The sequence below is a fragment of the Notamacropus eugenii genome, chromosome 2, assembly GCF_028372415.1.
Source record: "Notamacropus eugenii isolate mMacEug1 chromosome 2, mMacEug1.pri_v2, whole genome shotgun sequence".
NCBI lineage: Eukaryota > Metazoa > Chordata > Mammalia > Diprotodontia > Macropodidae > Notamacropus > Notamacropus eugenii.
The window spans coordinates 416,945,031-416,961,815 of record NC_092873.1 but is presented as its reverse complement, the minus strand read 5'-3'; the positions used below and the strand labels follow the sequence as shown (position 1 = coordinate 416,961,815).

Genomic DNA, 16,785 nt, shown 5'->3' with positions numbered 1-16,785 from the left:
AATATTAACTGGTTTTCTTTGTTACTGCACTTATACACTATTGTTTACTTGTTAACTTTCTTCTGACAGGTAAATGCCAAATCAATGAGGAAAATTTAAGCCACACAAAATGTTTAACTTTCAAAGAAAAACTTCTTGGCAGGCAAAAAAGGAGTAGATAGAATTTGGAATAATAGACTTTAAATATCTAGACATAAGTCCCCCTATTGGACACCAGAAAATAATTATACCCTATAGGTAAATATCCTAAATCTGCCAGTAGATTTCCACTGAGGGTGGTAGTAGAAGATGAGTGATATAGTAAAGCCCATTTTGAAGGAAATAGGCATACTTTGTGAGTCATTTTCCTTTTAAACAAAACATTAGGCACCATATTTAAAAGCAGAATAGCATTAGGTCACTATAATAAGGCAATCTCATAATACAATACTAAAAACCAATGAATTGTAAATTACTTTTAGAAGTCACACTAGCTATGCTCTAAACCTACTTCAACTTTAAAATAGATCATGGGTTTTCTACATTTGGGGGATGGCATTTTTTTTTTTTTACTTCACAGTTCAGTTTAAAATTGTCCAGGAAAAACACAACAGTATTTGAGGGATACAAAAAACACAGGAGGGATGAACAACTAGAGGATATAAACATATCCTGCTTGGTGGTAACTGATTCCTCAAAAACATGTTAGATGAAACATCACGGGGTCAGTTAGTTAGAAATAACATTACATGCATGTAATGATGTTGGAACAGAAATTATGGTAAGGTATATTTATAACTAACATTAATACAAATTCAGCTGTATGGGAAGTATATGTAAGTACCCAAAATACTGGGTATCAAATATGTATCCAATTTTTGCAGGTACACTTTAATTTCCTTTTGAATACAGGTGGCTCTAGCATTTTAAGGAATGTATAAGAACGTAATGCAGCCATGATGGAAAGGCATGGTTCAGAAGCTGGAAAAGGTCTATAGTTTCACTCTTGCTCACAACTCCATGCTAGAAATGGACCGTATCACCTGTCTTTACACTTGATGACATACCTTCACTAGGGAAGAGAAAGGATACCCTCACCGTTTAGAAAAGGGGGGGGAGGGCATTAAAGTAAAAAAGAAAATTAGATTATATCAAACTAATTACACATTAAGCAATATATCAATAATAATGAAAAACACAATAACATCTCTGGGTAACAAAGTTCATATATCTTTGTAGGCTAGAAATAAACGAAAAACCATTTATTAAGCACTTAATATGTGGTAAGGGGGAAAGCTGTTATATTTCAATTTTTTTTTGAAACTAGCCTTAGGAATTTAAGGTAAACAAAGCCAATGGAGTTAATTATATTTCAGAATTATTTCAAAGCTTGTGACACTTGTTTTGAAAGAACTCAAAATTTGACATTAAATAATTTAAAACCTCAAAATAATAAAACTGATCTGTATCTGTAATGTTTTCTCCAACATCAAGAGTAATATATTTTATATAATTCAAATTACTCTACATGACTAGGAAATAGTACAACGTACCAGTAGAGTAGAGTAGAGGAGATAAAGAGGACTAGATCTGGAGTTAAGAAACCTGGTATTTACAAGTTGTGTGATCATGGGCAAATCACTTAACTTCTATGAAAATTAGGGAATTTTCATCTGTAAATTGGGAATATTAATACTTCTGGTATGTATCTCATAAGGGAGTCAAAGCAGTATCATACATATAGCACTTTGTAAACTTCAGTGATATACATCAGTTGACATTACTAACTGGTTATTAATATTGTTGCTATAATAGTTCAATGAGGATGAAAATTCAGATTTATGAGACAAAGATGTTATTTTCATTTTAATGTCAATAATACTGCAATCATTCTTTTTGTTACTCTCTGGTTTTAGTCGTCTCTTTCCAAACATTCCTATAACTTAATGGAATTTGTTAAGGCAGTTGTTAACTTGTTAAGGCAGCTGCCAGGCAAATGGTGACCCATGTACTTGCTTTAATTCCCTGTGGTTAAATCTAGCCTTCTGCTCTTTCATTATGTTTTAGTCTGAGAGGAAGGATACTGTTGTTGTTTTGCTCTTTTATTATAAACTTTAACATGTTCTATGAATACAAAGACTACAGAAGGAAGTTGGAGTGAGTTTCATCATAACAAGATGCAGGGAAGGAATACACCAATGAAGGCAGTACAAAGCTGTTGCCTTGCACACAAGGATACTCAATGATTTTGGCTTCATCCCCATTCAAAATTTGAAATTATGATAAAGATTTAAGAATGGTGCTTGTGGATTACTGGGTCCAAGTAATTATTAATTTTTAATGAAAGTATGATAACATTAACTTTGTTCTTAAATTTTTATTCTACTCTTCATAAATGCAGCAACAGAAAGAACCAATTGATAATTCCTTGATGTGCTCTACTGACCAAATACAAAAGGAAAAAAAAAAATACAACACATGCCAGACAAGCTACTACTTCTCAAACGGGGCAAGGCATCAGCAAAATCAAGCAGCAATCCAAAAAAAAAAAATTTCACAAAACACGCACAATCACAGAAATCACAGCTTAAAAGTTGGCATTCTAAAAAAGATTCGCCTTATTATAGTGTCCAAGCAATCTGCTGCCAATTAATAATGAATCATGTCAAGATGCAGTATTCCTTGTTTTGACATTCAGCTGAGAAACATCAAAATTAGTACAATACAATAAGGCACAGAAAATAAAATGAAAGAACTATCAAAATCAATGAAATTTAACAAAATGTGAAGACTGAACGATCCTATGTCCTCTCAGCACAGAAGGGAAAAGTTATTCATGTAAGTGTTAGATCTTCCCTTTGAAACTAAGAACACCAGAGGACAAAACTTAAAAAAAAAAATAGGAATAATGCATTTTCACTGGATATACACAATGCAACTGCCTTCCTTTCTATGAATGTGACTGTGCTACAAAGCAGCATAATGGCATCTCAGATTACATGTTCATGGTGCTGAAAGCTATGTGCTAAGGCAAACAAAAACATTAAGTAATACCTTCTTACAGATAGCTCGCAGCTTGAAAGCAGAAAAATGAAATGCACAATGTTCATAAGAATTACAGCAAGAACAATTACCTTTCCACAAAACTCTGTTCAGAACACTTTGCTACTGTTTTTGGCAAGTTAATATGTTTACTGCTAGTAGGTTAGAAAAAGGGAAACATTCCATTTTCCTGAAGGTATGCAAAATGATGCAATCAACTCATGATTTCTTCTTTATACAGGCACTCCAGTGAATTTCAGATTTATTACAATATTCAAGAATAAGGTACGAAGAAGTAAGAACAAGAAGTGAAATCAAAACACACCTTTTTGTTAAATGACCAAATTTTATCCCACTCCATGTTAACAACAGACCGTGAAGAGCCCTAGAAAAAAATCAGAACATTTTAGCAGCCTGGATATGTTCTTAAATATCTATCTGGAAAATGAGCTATTAAAACCCTAACCCATTTTTTTCATATTTTAATCCTGACTTTGCATTATATGGAAAAAAGAGAAGATAGAAAAGTAAACACCTATCAGTAAAATACATTTGCAAGTTAATAGCCTTACTTCATCGCAGAAGAAATTAATGCTACTCACTTGGGCAGCAATAAATTGTTTGAGCCCCTCAACTGTCATTCCTCTTCTCAGTACACCACGAACTGTGGGAAACCTTGGGTCATCCCTGAAAGATGATTAAAGCATTAGTGGTTGAGGAATTTCTATTACATAAAGAACTAGAATATACATGGAAATGTAGTAAGTCTTTAAATAATATGCATTATATTGTATTGTATTTTGAGGCTGAGGTGGTTACCTTATTAGAGTGGGGAATGGTACTAATGAGGTCCAAGTAGTAGAATCATGAAATAAATGTAAGAGCTAAATAGGACCTCTGAGATTACTTAAGTCAACTCCCTCGTATTAGAGATGAGGAAACAGGTCAAGAAAGGTTAACTGCTAATGACGATACAATTATTAAGTGGGATTAGAACCCAGGTTTTCCAACTCTCAATCTAGTATTCCTTCTACCATACCACACTACCTCACTATGGATTCAATCCTTCAAACTAGCTGCATTATCATCATTTCTAGAATGAACAGTACTGATTGCCTTAATTGTACCTTAATATAGAATAATCAGTATTACAATGAGAGAACACTCAAAACTTGTTCCAATATAGACAGACCTCAGAACAAGAGGTCCTTTTGGATATCAACAAGTTAGTCATCTTGGATGGGGGATTGGGATGGTATCTAATAAAGTTTGTATTCAAGTATGTTCCACGGGAGAATAATAGCAGTTTCACCAACATACACAGATATGTACTTCACACAACAAATATTTGAGTACTCAGGCCTGTCCTACTTAATTTAGGATATACTACCTGTATGAACAGCACACCAAGAATGACCCTAATATAATACATGGCAATTCATTTCAAAGAGATCAAATTTAAGATAATCCTATTTATTATCATCCTTGAAATTTATATTTTCATAGGAGGAAGTGTATCCCTCACAACTACCCTATGAAACAGAATGTAAGTACTACTATCTCTCATTTTATAGATGAGAAAAGTGTGGCTCTGAAAGGCTAAGTGACTTATCTATACTTCTTATAATCATTTTCATTTTATTTGCTTACAAATGTTAGCCTTTCCTGTAGAAAAAAAAAAGACCTCACCCTTACCCCTTTCTTCCTTTTTTCTGTCAAAAGAAATAGTTTTCTCAGAGGGAGTGGAAATGTGGTATAAAACAAAACAAAAAGGATTATTTAATAAAAAAATATAGACTTCTTTACCACAGAAACCACACATGAATGACTGGTCAATGGTATCCATTCACAGGCTTTCTATTAATTCCAGATAACATAAAACATACCATCCATCAACTAGTCCTTCGTTGACAAACCATGTGAGCTTTCTTTTAGACAACACAGTGTTGTTTAAATTTAGACGACTATATTCCCAAATATATGGTCTTCTTATGCCCAATACTTGAGTAATCCAATAATATTGATCATCTCTGTCATGGTATTCTGTAGTCCTCAAAGCATGTGTAACACCTTCAATGCTATCAACTATGGGGCAGGCAAAATCATATGTAGGATAAATGCTAGGGTAAAAGAAAAAAAACTTTTACTCAACAAAAACATCCTTACTACCTTTATTCTAGATGTGTAACAATAATATTAATTAAATAAGCATTCTTCCCCCAAACAAACAAATATAAATAATAAAAACATAATTTGGTGATTCCCCATGAACCCAAGCCAAACTTGTTCAAAACTGATCTATTTTTGAGTGTACAAATCCAACTCATTCTCAATACACAGCAGTAAAATGAAATATAGGATTACTTCTCACTGATGTTTCACTAGCAAAATCTTTAACAACTGGCTAGCATTTTTGTTCCTTGATGTGATATACAGGACTGAAATAAGCAATAATTAGCAGGTCATGTCATAATCATTTAAGGAAACTGTCACTGATGTTCTCTAATGCTGTTATTCTAAGCAATTCATCTTTGTTAGGATTAAAGACTTAACTGATTTCATTAGCTAGGCAGAAAATGTTAAAAATGTTTCATCCCAACATACAAAATGGTTAAGAAAAAGGACAAAATTAATAATTAAATCCTTTAAAAAATATTTTTTTGAAGAATTTTATTAAAACAAAAACCTTTCCCAATGGTTTTAATTTGGATTCCACTAAAACTTAAAACATGGTTATTATATTATCCTAACTGACCACAGAATACTAGAGAAAATGTGCAAGGAACATTTCTTGGAAGTTTAAAAAATAATCAAAACAGAGTAAGAACACAATTTTATATGTAATATAAATTAATAAATTTGTAATAAAATTGTAATTTTATTACAATTCCACAAAACTAAAATGAATAAAGTAAACAACTCTACCCAAAATCCAATGGCTATAAAGTGGACATTTTCCCCCCCATCATATGTCCATAATACAAACTAGACATATATTACTATTACAATAGTTCAGGCAGAAGGTTATGAGGACCTACACTAGGATAGTGGTAGATCTGGTAAGACTTAAATGGCTGAATAGAGAAAATGAGGGAGAGGGAAAAATTAAAATTAACTCCTTTCTAGATTTCTGAAAAATCAAATTCATTTCAGTTTCATTTCAATTCAACTTTTTACAATTTCCAAAACTAAGGGATAGTACCCCTTCCAGACCTAAAACAGTTAACAACAGAAAACCAGAACTAATCAGTCTGTATATTATTCATCTTTTATTCCTCAATTTTATTTTTGTAACTCAAACTAAAAATCAGAAAAAAATTCAAGATTTTCACCAAAGGTTCCTTAATCTGTCAATATTAGATAGAGAAATGTAAATGTGCTTCACTCTGAAATACAAACTCAAGGATACATAAAAACTCATTATAGGTATCTGGGTGGTACTTGATAGGAAAGAGAAAAAGGCAAAAGGAAATGCTGAGCTTGAAAAATATGAACTTACTTGTATCTATTTCCAGTTCGTGGGTGTGGCTGTATTTTGCAACGGTAAAGAGTTGGGTCCCTCATGCACCCATTATTACTATCCATGGCAATTTTTGCTCTTAAACAGCAGGTCTGACCAAATGGGGTTCCTTTTTTCATTTCTTCCCACATTTGTAGATTCTTCTCAATAGCTAATGAATAAAGATTTACTACAATTCAGCCAAAGCATTACTAATCTGTTTTAAATTTCTTTTCAAATACTACCATGACATCTCACAGTATTTCATGCTTTTTTTTTTAAACAAAAAAAGAAGAAAATAAAGGAGAGACCAAAAACCTTATATATACTACATCAATATGAAACTAAACTGTTTCAATCTCTGGTACTAAGGCAGATTTCTTTTCTTTTTAGCATCATAAACTCATACAGACAGAGCTGAGAGAGACCTCATAAGCCATTTGGATCCAAAAGAAGCTGAGGCTCAAGAAGGTTACAGGACTTCCTCAGGGTCATGCAGGCAGGAAATATTTTTTAATTATTCTCCCATGAGGAGGAAAGAAATGTACATGAAGCAATAGAATACATTCAAGGTAGCATTACTATTTTTAAGTAGAAAACAAATATTTCACTAACATAAAGTAAGTTCGATATATAAAGGACCAAAGGAACCTTACAATTATTCCTATGTTTGGATTCTTTCTTCTGTTCACGTTCTGCTTTCATTTCTTCTGCAGGGGTATCATCTACATAAGCTCTTCCTTCATGAATAAGTTTCTCTGCATATTTCATTATTGTTTCAAAATGATCAGATGTATAAGTAAATTGATCTGGTTTGATATGCAGCATAGCAATATCCTCTAAGATGACCTGAAATATGAAACCCAAACTTTAGTTTTATTTTAGTAGTCCAGTAAGCAGACAAACATGGGTACTATCTCTTCTACAAACTGAATTTCCCTTGACTTGTCAAGCACTGGTAAAACTTTTTCACAAACATAAACTATACAATAGGAGAACAGAAGCCATCAAGAATATAATGTATTTGGGCCCTTTTACACAGCCTGAATAAATTAGTAGGCAGCACTACACACTATTTCAAAAGATAACTGAGCTGGAAGGGACTAACAAGGTTGTTTATCTAATTCCATCATCAATTTGAAAATGAGAAAATTGAAGATGAGGGCAGATAAACAATTTCCTCATGAGTCACATAGGCAAATCAAAGGCAAGATTTGAACTCAGGTCCACTGACTCCAGAACAAGGATGATTTGGCAGAAAATTAAGTTATGAAATAAGTGTCATTCTCTTAATCTCCAAAGAGTGAGAGAAGAGAAAGAAGACCATAAAGATTGTCAGGGGAAAAAAAAAGGTGAGGGACTTTCACTGCACTACTGTTCCCATTACCTGTTCCCATTCCCTTTCAACAAAGATATGACCTCACGACAGAGATTACTAATGACTCTGAACAATTACGGAGCATCATGCTGACAGAGAGTTCTCCTTTCTCTTCTGTGATGACACGGTGCTTCTGAATGAAGATGACATGAGAATATTGGGAAACTTTCACATTTTTTTACCTACTTTTTAAGGTTTTTTTGTTTCTTCAAGGCAATTTTCCAATGAAAGCACTGGGTACTACATAAAAAGGATTGCAAATTTCTATTGCTTATCACACAACATAAAACATAGAAGACTTGAAGAGAAAAGGAAAACAAAAAGTTATGTGTACTGAAGTTCATTATATCTTTGCCTGGACTTGAGAAATGTAACATATGAGAAATAAAAAGATAAACGGGTAGGTTTCACTTACAATTAAAACACATGACTGAAGCACTGAGTCATCTTTAATTTTAATGAACTTTTCCAATAGATCATTCAGTAGGTTATCACTACACTCTTAATTTACCTTTTCAAAATCTTCCTTCTCTTTTTCTGGATTTGTGTCATCAAATCTCATGATTAGTTTACCCTTGAAGTTAATCTGGTAGTGCTGGTTTAGAAGAGCAGCTTTTGCATGTCCAATATGCAAGTAACTAAAATAGAAACGTTTCACAAAGAAATTTCATTAACATACTTTAAAGATTTTCTAAAGGATGGTGTACTAATATTATGATCATTCTAATAGAAGGACATTCACGCATATGTACATAAGACAATGACCCTTAAGATTAGAACATTAGTAAATTAAATATATGCAAGTATTAATTCCATATATACAAACTTAAGAGGTGCTATGTATATAAACATTATACACTTAGTGTGATTTTTTTAACTGATGAATTGCAAATGACTAAAGAGTTTTCCCATTAGAAATTTTAGTTACAAATGGACACTACAATCCTAGTCCAGAGGTGCGGAACCTGTGGCCTCAAGGCTACAGGGGGCCCTTTAGGTCCTTAAGTGTAGCCCTTTGACTGAATCCAAACTTCTCAGAACAAATTCCCTTAATAAAAGGATTTTTTCTATAAAACTTAGACTCATTCAAAAGGCCGCAGTCAAGGACCCAGAGGACCATGGGTAATCTCAAGGCTGCAGGTTCCACACCCCTGTCCCAGGCTACAACTGAGTGAAAATGAGTATTACTAAAACCATTATCTAAATGACATTTTGGTGGGCAGTGAAAAGGGAACGAATAGGGAAGAGAAAGTGGATCAAAGGGACAAAGCCTTTGTTATAAAAAATAGTTTTGAAATCAAAGTTCAAAATGAAGACAGATGCAGACAGTTTTTCATTTCTAGAGCTTTACATACATTTTTAAAATGTGCCTGAATGTTCCCCCTTTTTTTCTTTAACCAAATGAAAATGGCATAAAGTTTTTAAATGAACTCAACTAATAATGCTTCTGGGATATCTTAATTTAAGAAACATAATGTATTATACACACTGAACTAGAATAGATAATTTTTTGAAAGTTGTATTAGACTTATTAGATCTCAATCATAGAAATGATTCTAAAAGACATCTTACCCACTGGCCTCAGGAGGGAATCTGACCACAACCTTGCCCATCTCTGCACCTGGAAGTTCAATAAATTTTCCAACATCTGGTTTCTTTTCTGTTGCCTTAAAACAAACAAATGCTTATAGAGCCAGCTGTTTTGTCCACTTAACTAATAAATTGTCCAAGTCTGAGAATTACAAGATTTTCCAGGTAAAGGAAATATGCAACAAATACAAAGTAATTCTGTTTAACATTTCTTGAATGTTCTTCATAATGTTTTTTTTCTTAAGCAGTACCAAATAACTATAATTCTGCTTACCATTTTGGTTTTGGGTGTAGCAATATTCCATTTGGTACCAACCAACTGAAATGTACGTTGGGCTTCAAGAAAGCCAAACCAGCGCTTCACATGGAGTGGCGCCACATTGTCTTTCAACTGTTCCTGCCATTTATTATTTCCTGTTGACAAACACACATTTTAAACAAACAATTCACTAACCTTGCAATTTCAAAAACTGAATTGTAAAATGACTCAATTTAAGGCAGCTAAATCAATGAAAACAATACTTCTCTAATGGACTGTAAGCTCTAGACTATTTAAGACATTGTGACATTTTTGTTATCTCCATAAAACATGCATGACTCCGGAAAATTATGTATGAGTCCAGCAACATTTATTTAGCCCAACTTAACTTTTGCCCATTCTATGAAAGCCCTGCAATGTCACACCAAACCAGCACTTCAACCATAACAGTTCTGAGAATAGGGTAAGGTGGTAGCTTCTGCTTATCTCTTCCATCAGACTCTAAGGTCTTTGCAAACAGAGTTTACTTCATTCTTTCAATTCTGGTGCCTGGCACAGAGTAGGCACTCAAGGACAACCTGCTGATTGGCTCCTGATTATAATTTTTAAGACTATAAAATTTCATCAGTATTGATGTCAAAACTAAATACCAAAAGATTGTACTAAATATATCTATTCTTTATTGTCTTTCTAAACAGTTGACTAATAATTCCAAACCATTTTCTCAGATAGGAATAACTCTAGTCAGATGTTTCTATGCCATGCCCAGAGGCATGCTGGATGTACTCCTAGCCACACTAAGGCACATTTGTCCAAGTCATAGGCAAATTTGTTCTTTAAGATTTTATGGGTCCATGATGCTGCCAGTGAAGGTGTTTTCTCTATACAGACTGTCAACCTTCCATGTCTTAGGAGACAGTCATCTAGGAGTTGTAAAAAACATTCAATGACCAACATATAGATCAGTCTCTTCACTCATTCCTAGGCTTATCCTTGAGCCCATGTTCAAAGGCTTTCCTTCTTGAAAGTACTTTGTAAGAGTCAGTGTTCTATCAGTATAGTCTAGGTCACCTTCAAGCCACTTTCCTCTTCCTCATACTTTTCTTTATCTAGTAGCTCATTCCCTTCTACCTATGTATTCATTCCATGGTAGATTAAAAGAATCTGGAGATTTCACTTTATGTCTAAATAGTCAAGAACATTAAAAACTAGTCTGAATCTGAGAGATTACACTATTAACATCTCCATTAAGAGAAGTTTCTCTACTCACCATTTTGTTTCTCTTCTATTTGTTGATTTGAAGGTGGGGAGTAGAGAAAAATTACCAGGGGCAAGAAGAGCAGGGGGAGGAGAATAAGGGGAGTATCTAGATAACAACAGCTGGAAGCAAAACACACACACACATAGCCCCCACAGTTTTAAGAATGAATAAGAGTGTTCTTATTTGGAGAGCTGTTTTGGTGTGGCATTGTGGGGTCTTCTCACGTATACATGTGCATATGTGTAAAAGTCAGGCATTCATAAAGTGAGGACTGCATATACTTTCTTAATAATATAATGCTATGTTATAAAGTCAATCTGTAAAAACTCAATTTATCAAACAAAACTTTATCTGATGAAAGTATTGCTTCAGATTCATTAAACAATGACAGCCTAGATAAACTTGGAATGTTAATATGGAAAATAGCAAAATATTTTCATGATATATATCAATGCAGTCTTCATTTCAAAGCAATCTAGTCTACAAAAACATGATAGAGTAGGATTCTTGTCTCAAATATGGAAATTACATATAGGACCCAAAATGATCCTACATGAAATTTCTCTGCGATAATGAAACTAAAAATCTGGGAAGAAATGATTAACTAATGGCACATAGTAACTGCACATTTGAAGTGCTTTCAAAAAAGACCAGAGATACCTTTTAGCGTGGCCCAAACACACAGGTCTGCTAAGCTCAATGAGTTTCCAACTAAGTATGTTCTCAGGGACAGACAATGATTGAGCTCACTGACTGCCGTAGTAAACAGTGTACAGGAAGATAATTTTGTAGCACTGAATTCCAACCAATGGTCAATCTGGTAGAAGAGAAAAGAGATGAGACTGAATCACATTTCAACACTTAACATTTGTTTAAACCTCACAAAGACGGTCTAGTTAACAAAGGCAACAGGACAGTCAAGATTTTGTGAGCTTTATGTTCTTTATCTAGGAAAATCACACTACTGTTTCTTACTAAATATCCGACTACTTTTACAAGAACGATCATGGAAAGATTCCCTCTCCTTGCTTCCAAATAGCATAAATATCTAAAGTTATCATTGCAAAACATTTCAACCTACACAAATTTAACTGAATCTTTGTATTTTAGATAAGGAAAATGTAAAGGACTTTAAAATGATCTGATCTTACAATGATTTATACGGAATGCAAAAATAGGGAGAGGAAAGTAGAGACAAATAATCAGGGAACCATTAAATCCAAGTCATAAAATCTCTTTATCAATAATTCCTGAAACTGCAGAATGAGTCAGTGACTTTCCCAATATCTATAGCATTCTAAAATATCTATAGTATTATTGCTGAATTAATACCAAATTCTTTATCTAACTTAGATTGGATCTCCACTGAAGCAAAACAATCCTTTTAGTCCTCTCTGAGACTCTATCCTATTCCCCACAGTTCTTCCAAATTTTCCTTGACCTCTCTACTATTAGAACAGAAACACTGTAAATATTCTCAGACCAGGTCTTTGTATTAAATGCTTGTGCTTTTTTTTACAGCAAAAAAAGGTTAAATCTGTAAGGGTGAGTAGAAAACAACTACAATGCAAAGACAAAAGGCATCAACAAAATGTACTTTTTAGAAAAAATGGTGAGAAATAATAGGGAAAGGAAACAAGAAAATTCAAGTATAAATACAACAATATAGGGGGGAAGGGAGAAGAGGAAACAAGAAAACAGTTACAACTTCAGCATTCCAGGTGTTAAGATCCTAATTATAAAATGCAACATCAAGCAAGAGCAGGAATAATGAAATCCTCAAATAAGTGGAAATGCAAGACAACAAAAAAAATCACAAAGGATTGCAGATGACTTACTTCAGTGTGCTCCATCAGGTTACAGCCATATAACCCAGCTGAAGTTGCAACTCTAGCCAAATAGCGAAGTATAGAATTCACATCGGTGAATGCAACATCGCTAAAATACAAGTAGGAAAATAATGCTGTTTCAACCATTTGACTATGGCCAACCTGAAGAATTATTATGTGAACTATAATGAGTAAAAGAAATTGAATTAGTAGAATTGTTTTCCTCATCTTCTACCTCCCACTCTGTTCTGTATCAACTTAATTTTGAAACACTCAACTAAATTTAAAAAGTCTCTGTAATGTGCCTCAGTTGTCCAAACAAAAAGTCAGTAATCTAAGGATTGTTTCTGTAACTGTATGGGTGACTCCTCACAGATGATTGTTTATTCATTCTCAGAGAGGACCATGACATCAGGAAGGTGATGCTATGGCTTGCAAATAAATTGGATTTAAGTGAGGGAGGGCTGTGCAAGGTCACCAGCCTCACTCTCTCCTCCAGAGCCATCTGGATCCAGTGGCAAGATACAGATCAGGATGACTGGAGATGGCCTGGATACAGTGGGAAACCTTGGCCTTTATAAGCTAAGGTCTTTCCCAGGTCTCAGTTCGACTGAGGCAATGCCCTTTCAGTGATTAAGGCTAGGTAAGAAATGAGGGAAAGAATGGTCTCTTTACCTGGTCAAAAATGGGGTCAATTATTTCACATGAAGAGGCATAAAAGACCTATAACAATGGAGGGGAAGATGGGAGGGTGGGCAATGCACATTCCATGAACCTTATTCTCATCAGTATTGACTCACTCCAGGTATTTAACCCAATCTCTTACATAAGTGTCTCCATATCTATAAATCATGAAAATAACAAGCTTTCAATATCTGGGAGACTAATTTTTATATAAATATGCATTGGAAAGTATAGGTGTGTCTGTATTGATTATGAAAGGCAATGTGTCACACACAATGGATAGGGATCAGCCTCAATAAAAACAGGGAGGAATTCAAGCCCCACCTCTGACATATGTAGCAGTTGTGAGACACTGGGCAAGTGATTTATCCTCTCCGTGCCACAAAGACCAATGGTACCAAACTCAAATAGAAAGTGATCCCCTTAGGCTGCATAATGTCTTAGGAAACCACAAATCAGCATTATCTCTGTTATATTCTATTTTTATTTATTTTGCTTTTTCACAATTACATTCTAATATGGCTCAGCTCTAATTTGGGGCAGCTAGATGGTGCAGTGGATAAAGTGACAGGCCTGGAGTCAGGAAGACTCCTCTCTCTGAGTTCAAATCCAGTCTCAAACTCTTAACGAGCTATGTGATTCTGGTCAAGCTACTTAAGCCTTTTGGCCTCAGTTTCCTTCTCTGTAGAGAAGGAAATGGCAAATCACTCCTGTAGCTTTGCCAGAAAACACAAAAAGGGGTCACAAGGAGTCAGACATGACTGCAAAATGACTCAACAACAACCACATCAGCTCAAGTTTTACAGTTCACTTGCAGCGAGTTTGATACCTCTGCTCTACACAACCCTCAAAAACTGGAGACTGAAGGGAAAATGCCAGTGTAAAGGTAACAGTAATAGTTAACAATTACATAGTTTTACAAATAATAGCTTACTTGATCACTGCAACAACCCTAGGAGGTAAGTGCTACTATTATTCCCATTTTACACTTAAGAAAATTGAGGTTAAGTGGTTTGCCTAAAATCAAACAGCTTGTAAGTGCCTGAGAATTAAAGTGCCTGAGATTTAAAGTCAGGTCTTCCTGACTCTAGGTAAAACATTCTATCATCATAACAGCCAGATGACCTGAATTGATATGGTCAGTATTCTAATCCAGGAAATATTAGTGAAAGTAGCAGAGCAGTCCCGCTTCTGTTTATTTTGAATAAGAGATTTATTGTCTTTGAGAAATCATGGGAAAAAAGAGAAATGTCCCTGTCCTGCTGACAGGTATTTGTCCTGATTTTTTTTAATGGTAAGAATGGAAGAAACTTCAAAATACAGGTCAATGATTTCTGACAGAATTTCAAGGGTTAGCAAATTACTGGGCTTTTCAGTTGGGTCTCTGGCCATAGTTTGCCTACCTGTTCTAGAACTTATCATTTTCTTTTAATTAATTAATTTTTAATTTTCAACATTCATTTTTATAAGATTTTGAGTTCTAAATTCCCACTCCCTTCACCCCTCTCTCCAAGAAGGCATGCAATCTGATATCAATAGGCTGGATAGGTAGAATCATATTAAACATATATCCACATTAGTCATGTTGTGAAAGATGAATTAGAATAAAAGGGGAAAACAAACCATGAGAAAGAAAAAAATAAATAAAAAAAGAAAATAAGTATCCTTCAATCTGCATTCAGACTCCATTGTTCTTTCTCTGGATATGGAAAGCATTTTTCAGCATGAGTCTTTTGGAACTGTCTTAGAACTTTGTGTTGCTGAGAAGAGCTAAGTCCATCAAGGTTGCTCATAGTACAATGCCACTGCTACTCTGTACACTGTTCTCCTGGCTCTGCTCAGTTCACTCAGCATCAGTTCAAATATGTCTTTCCAGGTTTTTCTGAAATCTGCCTGCTCATCATTTCTTATGAAACAATTTTTATCAAAGTTAAAGGAAATAACATTTTCTTATACATAATCAATACTTTGTTTTTACCAGAAATATCTTTCATGAAGAAATTTGCTAGGATTATCTTGTGTCAAAATAAAAATTTTAAAACTATCTAACATCTAGGTTAAAGTGATTATTTTTAGAGACAATAGCAAACTAATAATTCATACATATGACAAATGAACAAAGAGTATCTTGCAAGAGTCTACCCAGCATAAATCCCTGATAGGTTATAATTTACAGCCTGACTTAAGGACTTTGAAATCTTAAAACAACATGTAAATATAAAGTATATGTACTGTGGTTTCCATCAGAATTCCTGAACTGCAAGATTAAAATATACGTTTGCAGTCTCAAAACCCTCTGAAAAGGTTTGCCAAACTTTAAGAGCAATTCATACATGAAATGATTCCAAAGAAAACAGATTCAAAAGCCTACTCTTCAAAGTGAATTGATGAACTATTTTAACCAACAACTGCAGGACCATCAAATCTGAAATACCCCAAATGATTTTGCAGCTAGTACCTAAATATATCAGTTAAGCTTTTTGGTATTATGGAATCCATTTACCCCAAGCCATCAGTTGGGAAACTTGGTTGATGTTTCTTAAATTTCATTTCCCATTTTAAAATGTACTACTCTTACAAGAAATCAATTTTATGTAGCTATTATATAACAGAACGGTGTTGAATGTCAACATAATGTGCTCCCTTTCCATTATAAAGCTACTTGTCAGCAGCCATCTCTATCCTCATAAAGTGATTTAGAACAGTTTTCCCCACTGGGAAGTTTGCTGAAGGTCAATAAGTCAAAAAATGGTGGAGGGAATGCTTGACTTGGGAGTCAGAAAGACCTGGATTAAAATTCCCCAAGACAGTCACAAGTTATGTAAGTAAGTTTCGACTTCTTATGGACTCATTTTCTTCACCTTTATATGGAAAAAATAATACCAGCAATATCTATCTCACAGGCCTCAAATCAGAAAAAATATGCAAGGTACACTGCAAATTTTAAAGTAACATAGGATCAAAGTAATAATCTACAATTAATCATAGTGTCAATGATTTATATGATAATCATAAAAATCATAAAATTTAAAACTAAATGATACTTGACAGAAAAAAAACAAAAGCAGCTGTAGATGTGAGTTCATGGGATCCCAGAAGTTAGGAGATAAGAACCTTTGATTGAGTTTTATAAGTATGGATGCACATAATTAGCCTTAAGGCAACTGAACCCTAAGCTTTTTACTAGTATAAATACAGTATAAGCATTCTAACAGCACTGAAAGATTTAAGATTATTTTAAAACTTCTACAAAGCAACAACAAA

General features: G+C 34.1%; 1 protein-coding gene across 1 annotated transcript in view; it reads right to left on the bottom strand.

The window, feature by feature from the left end:
- EPRS1 (glutamyl-prolyl-tRNA synthetase 1) overlaps window positions 1-16,785 on the bottom strand; it is a 69,541-nt gene that overhangs the window by 46,698 nt on the left and 6,058 nt on the right. The window contains exons 4-13 of the mRNA XM_072647800.1: window positions 12,847-12,946; window positions 11,669-11,825; window positions 9,763-9,902; window positions 9,471-9,565; window positions 8,410-8,536; window positions 7,177-7,369; window positions 6,521-6,692; window positions 4,908-5,141; window positions 3,624-3,708; window positions 3,347-3,406 (exon numbers count right to left, since the gene is read on the bottom strand). Of these exons, the coding sequence (XP_072503901.1) occupies window positions 3,347-3,406; window positions 3,624-3,708; window positions 4,908-5,141; window positions 6,521-6,692; window positions 7,177-7,369; window positions 8,410-8,536; window positions 9,471-9,565; window positions 9,763-9,902; window positions 11,669-11,825; window positions 12,847-12,946 (1,363 nt within the window). The remainder of the gene's footprint in view (window positions 1-3,346; window positions 3,407-3,623; window positions 3,709-4,907; window positions 5,142-6,520; window positions 6,693-7,176; window positions 7,370-8,409; window positions 8,537-9,470; window positions 9,566-9,762; window positions 9,903-11,668; window positions 11,826-12,846; window positions 12,947-16,785) is intronic.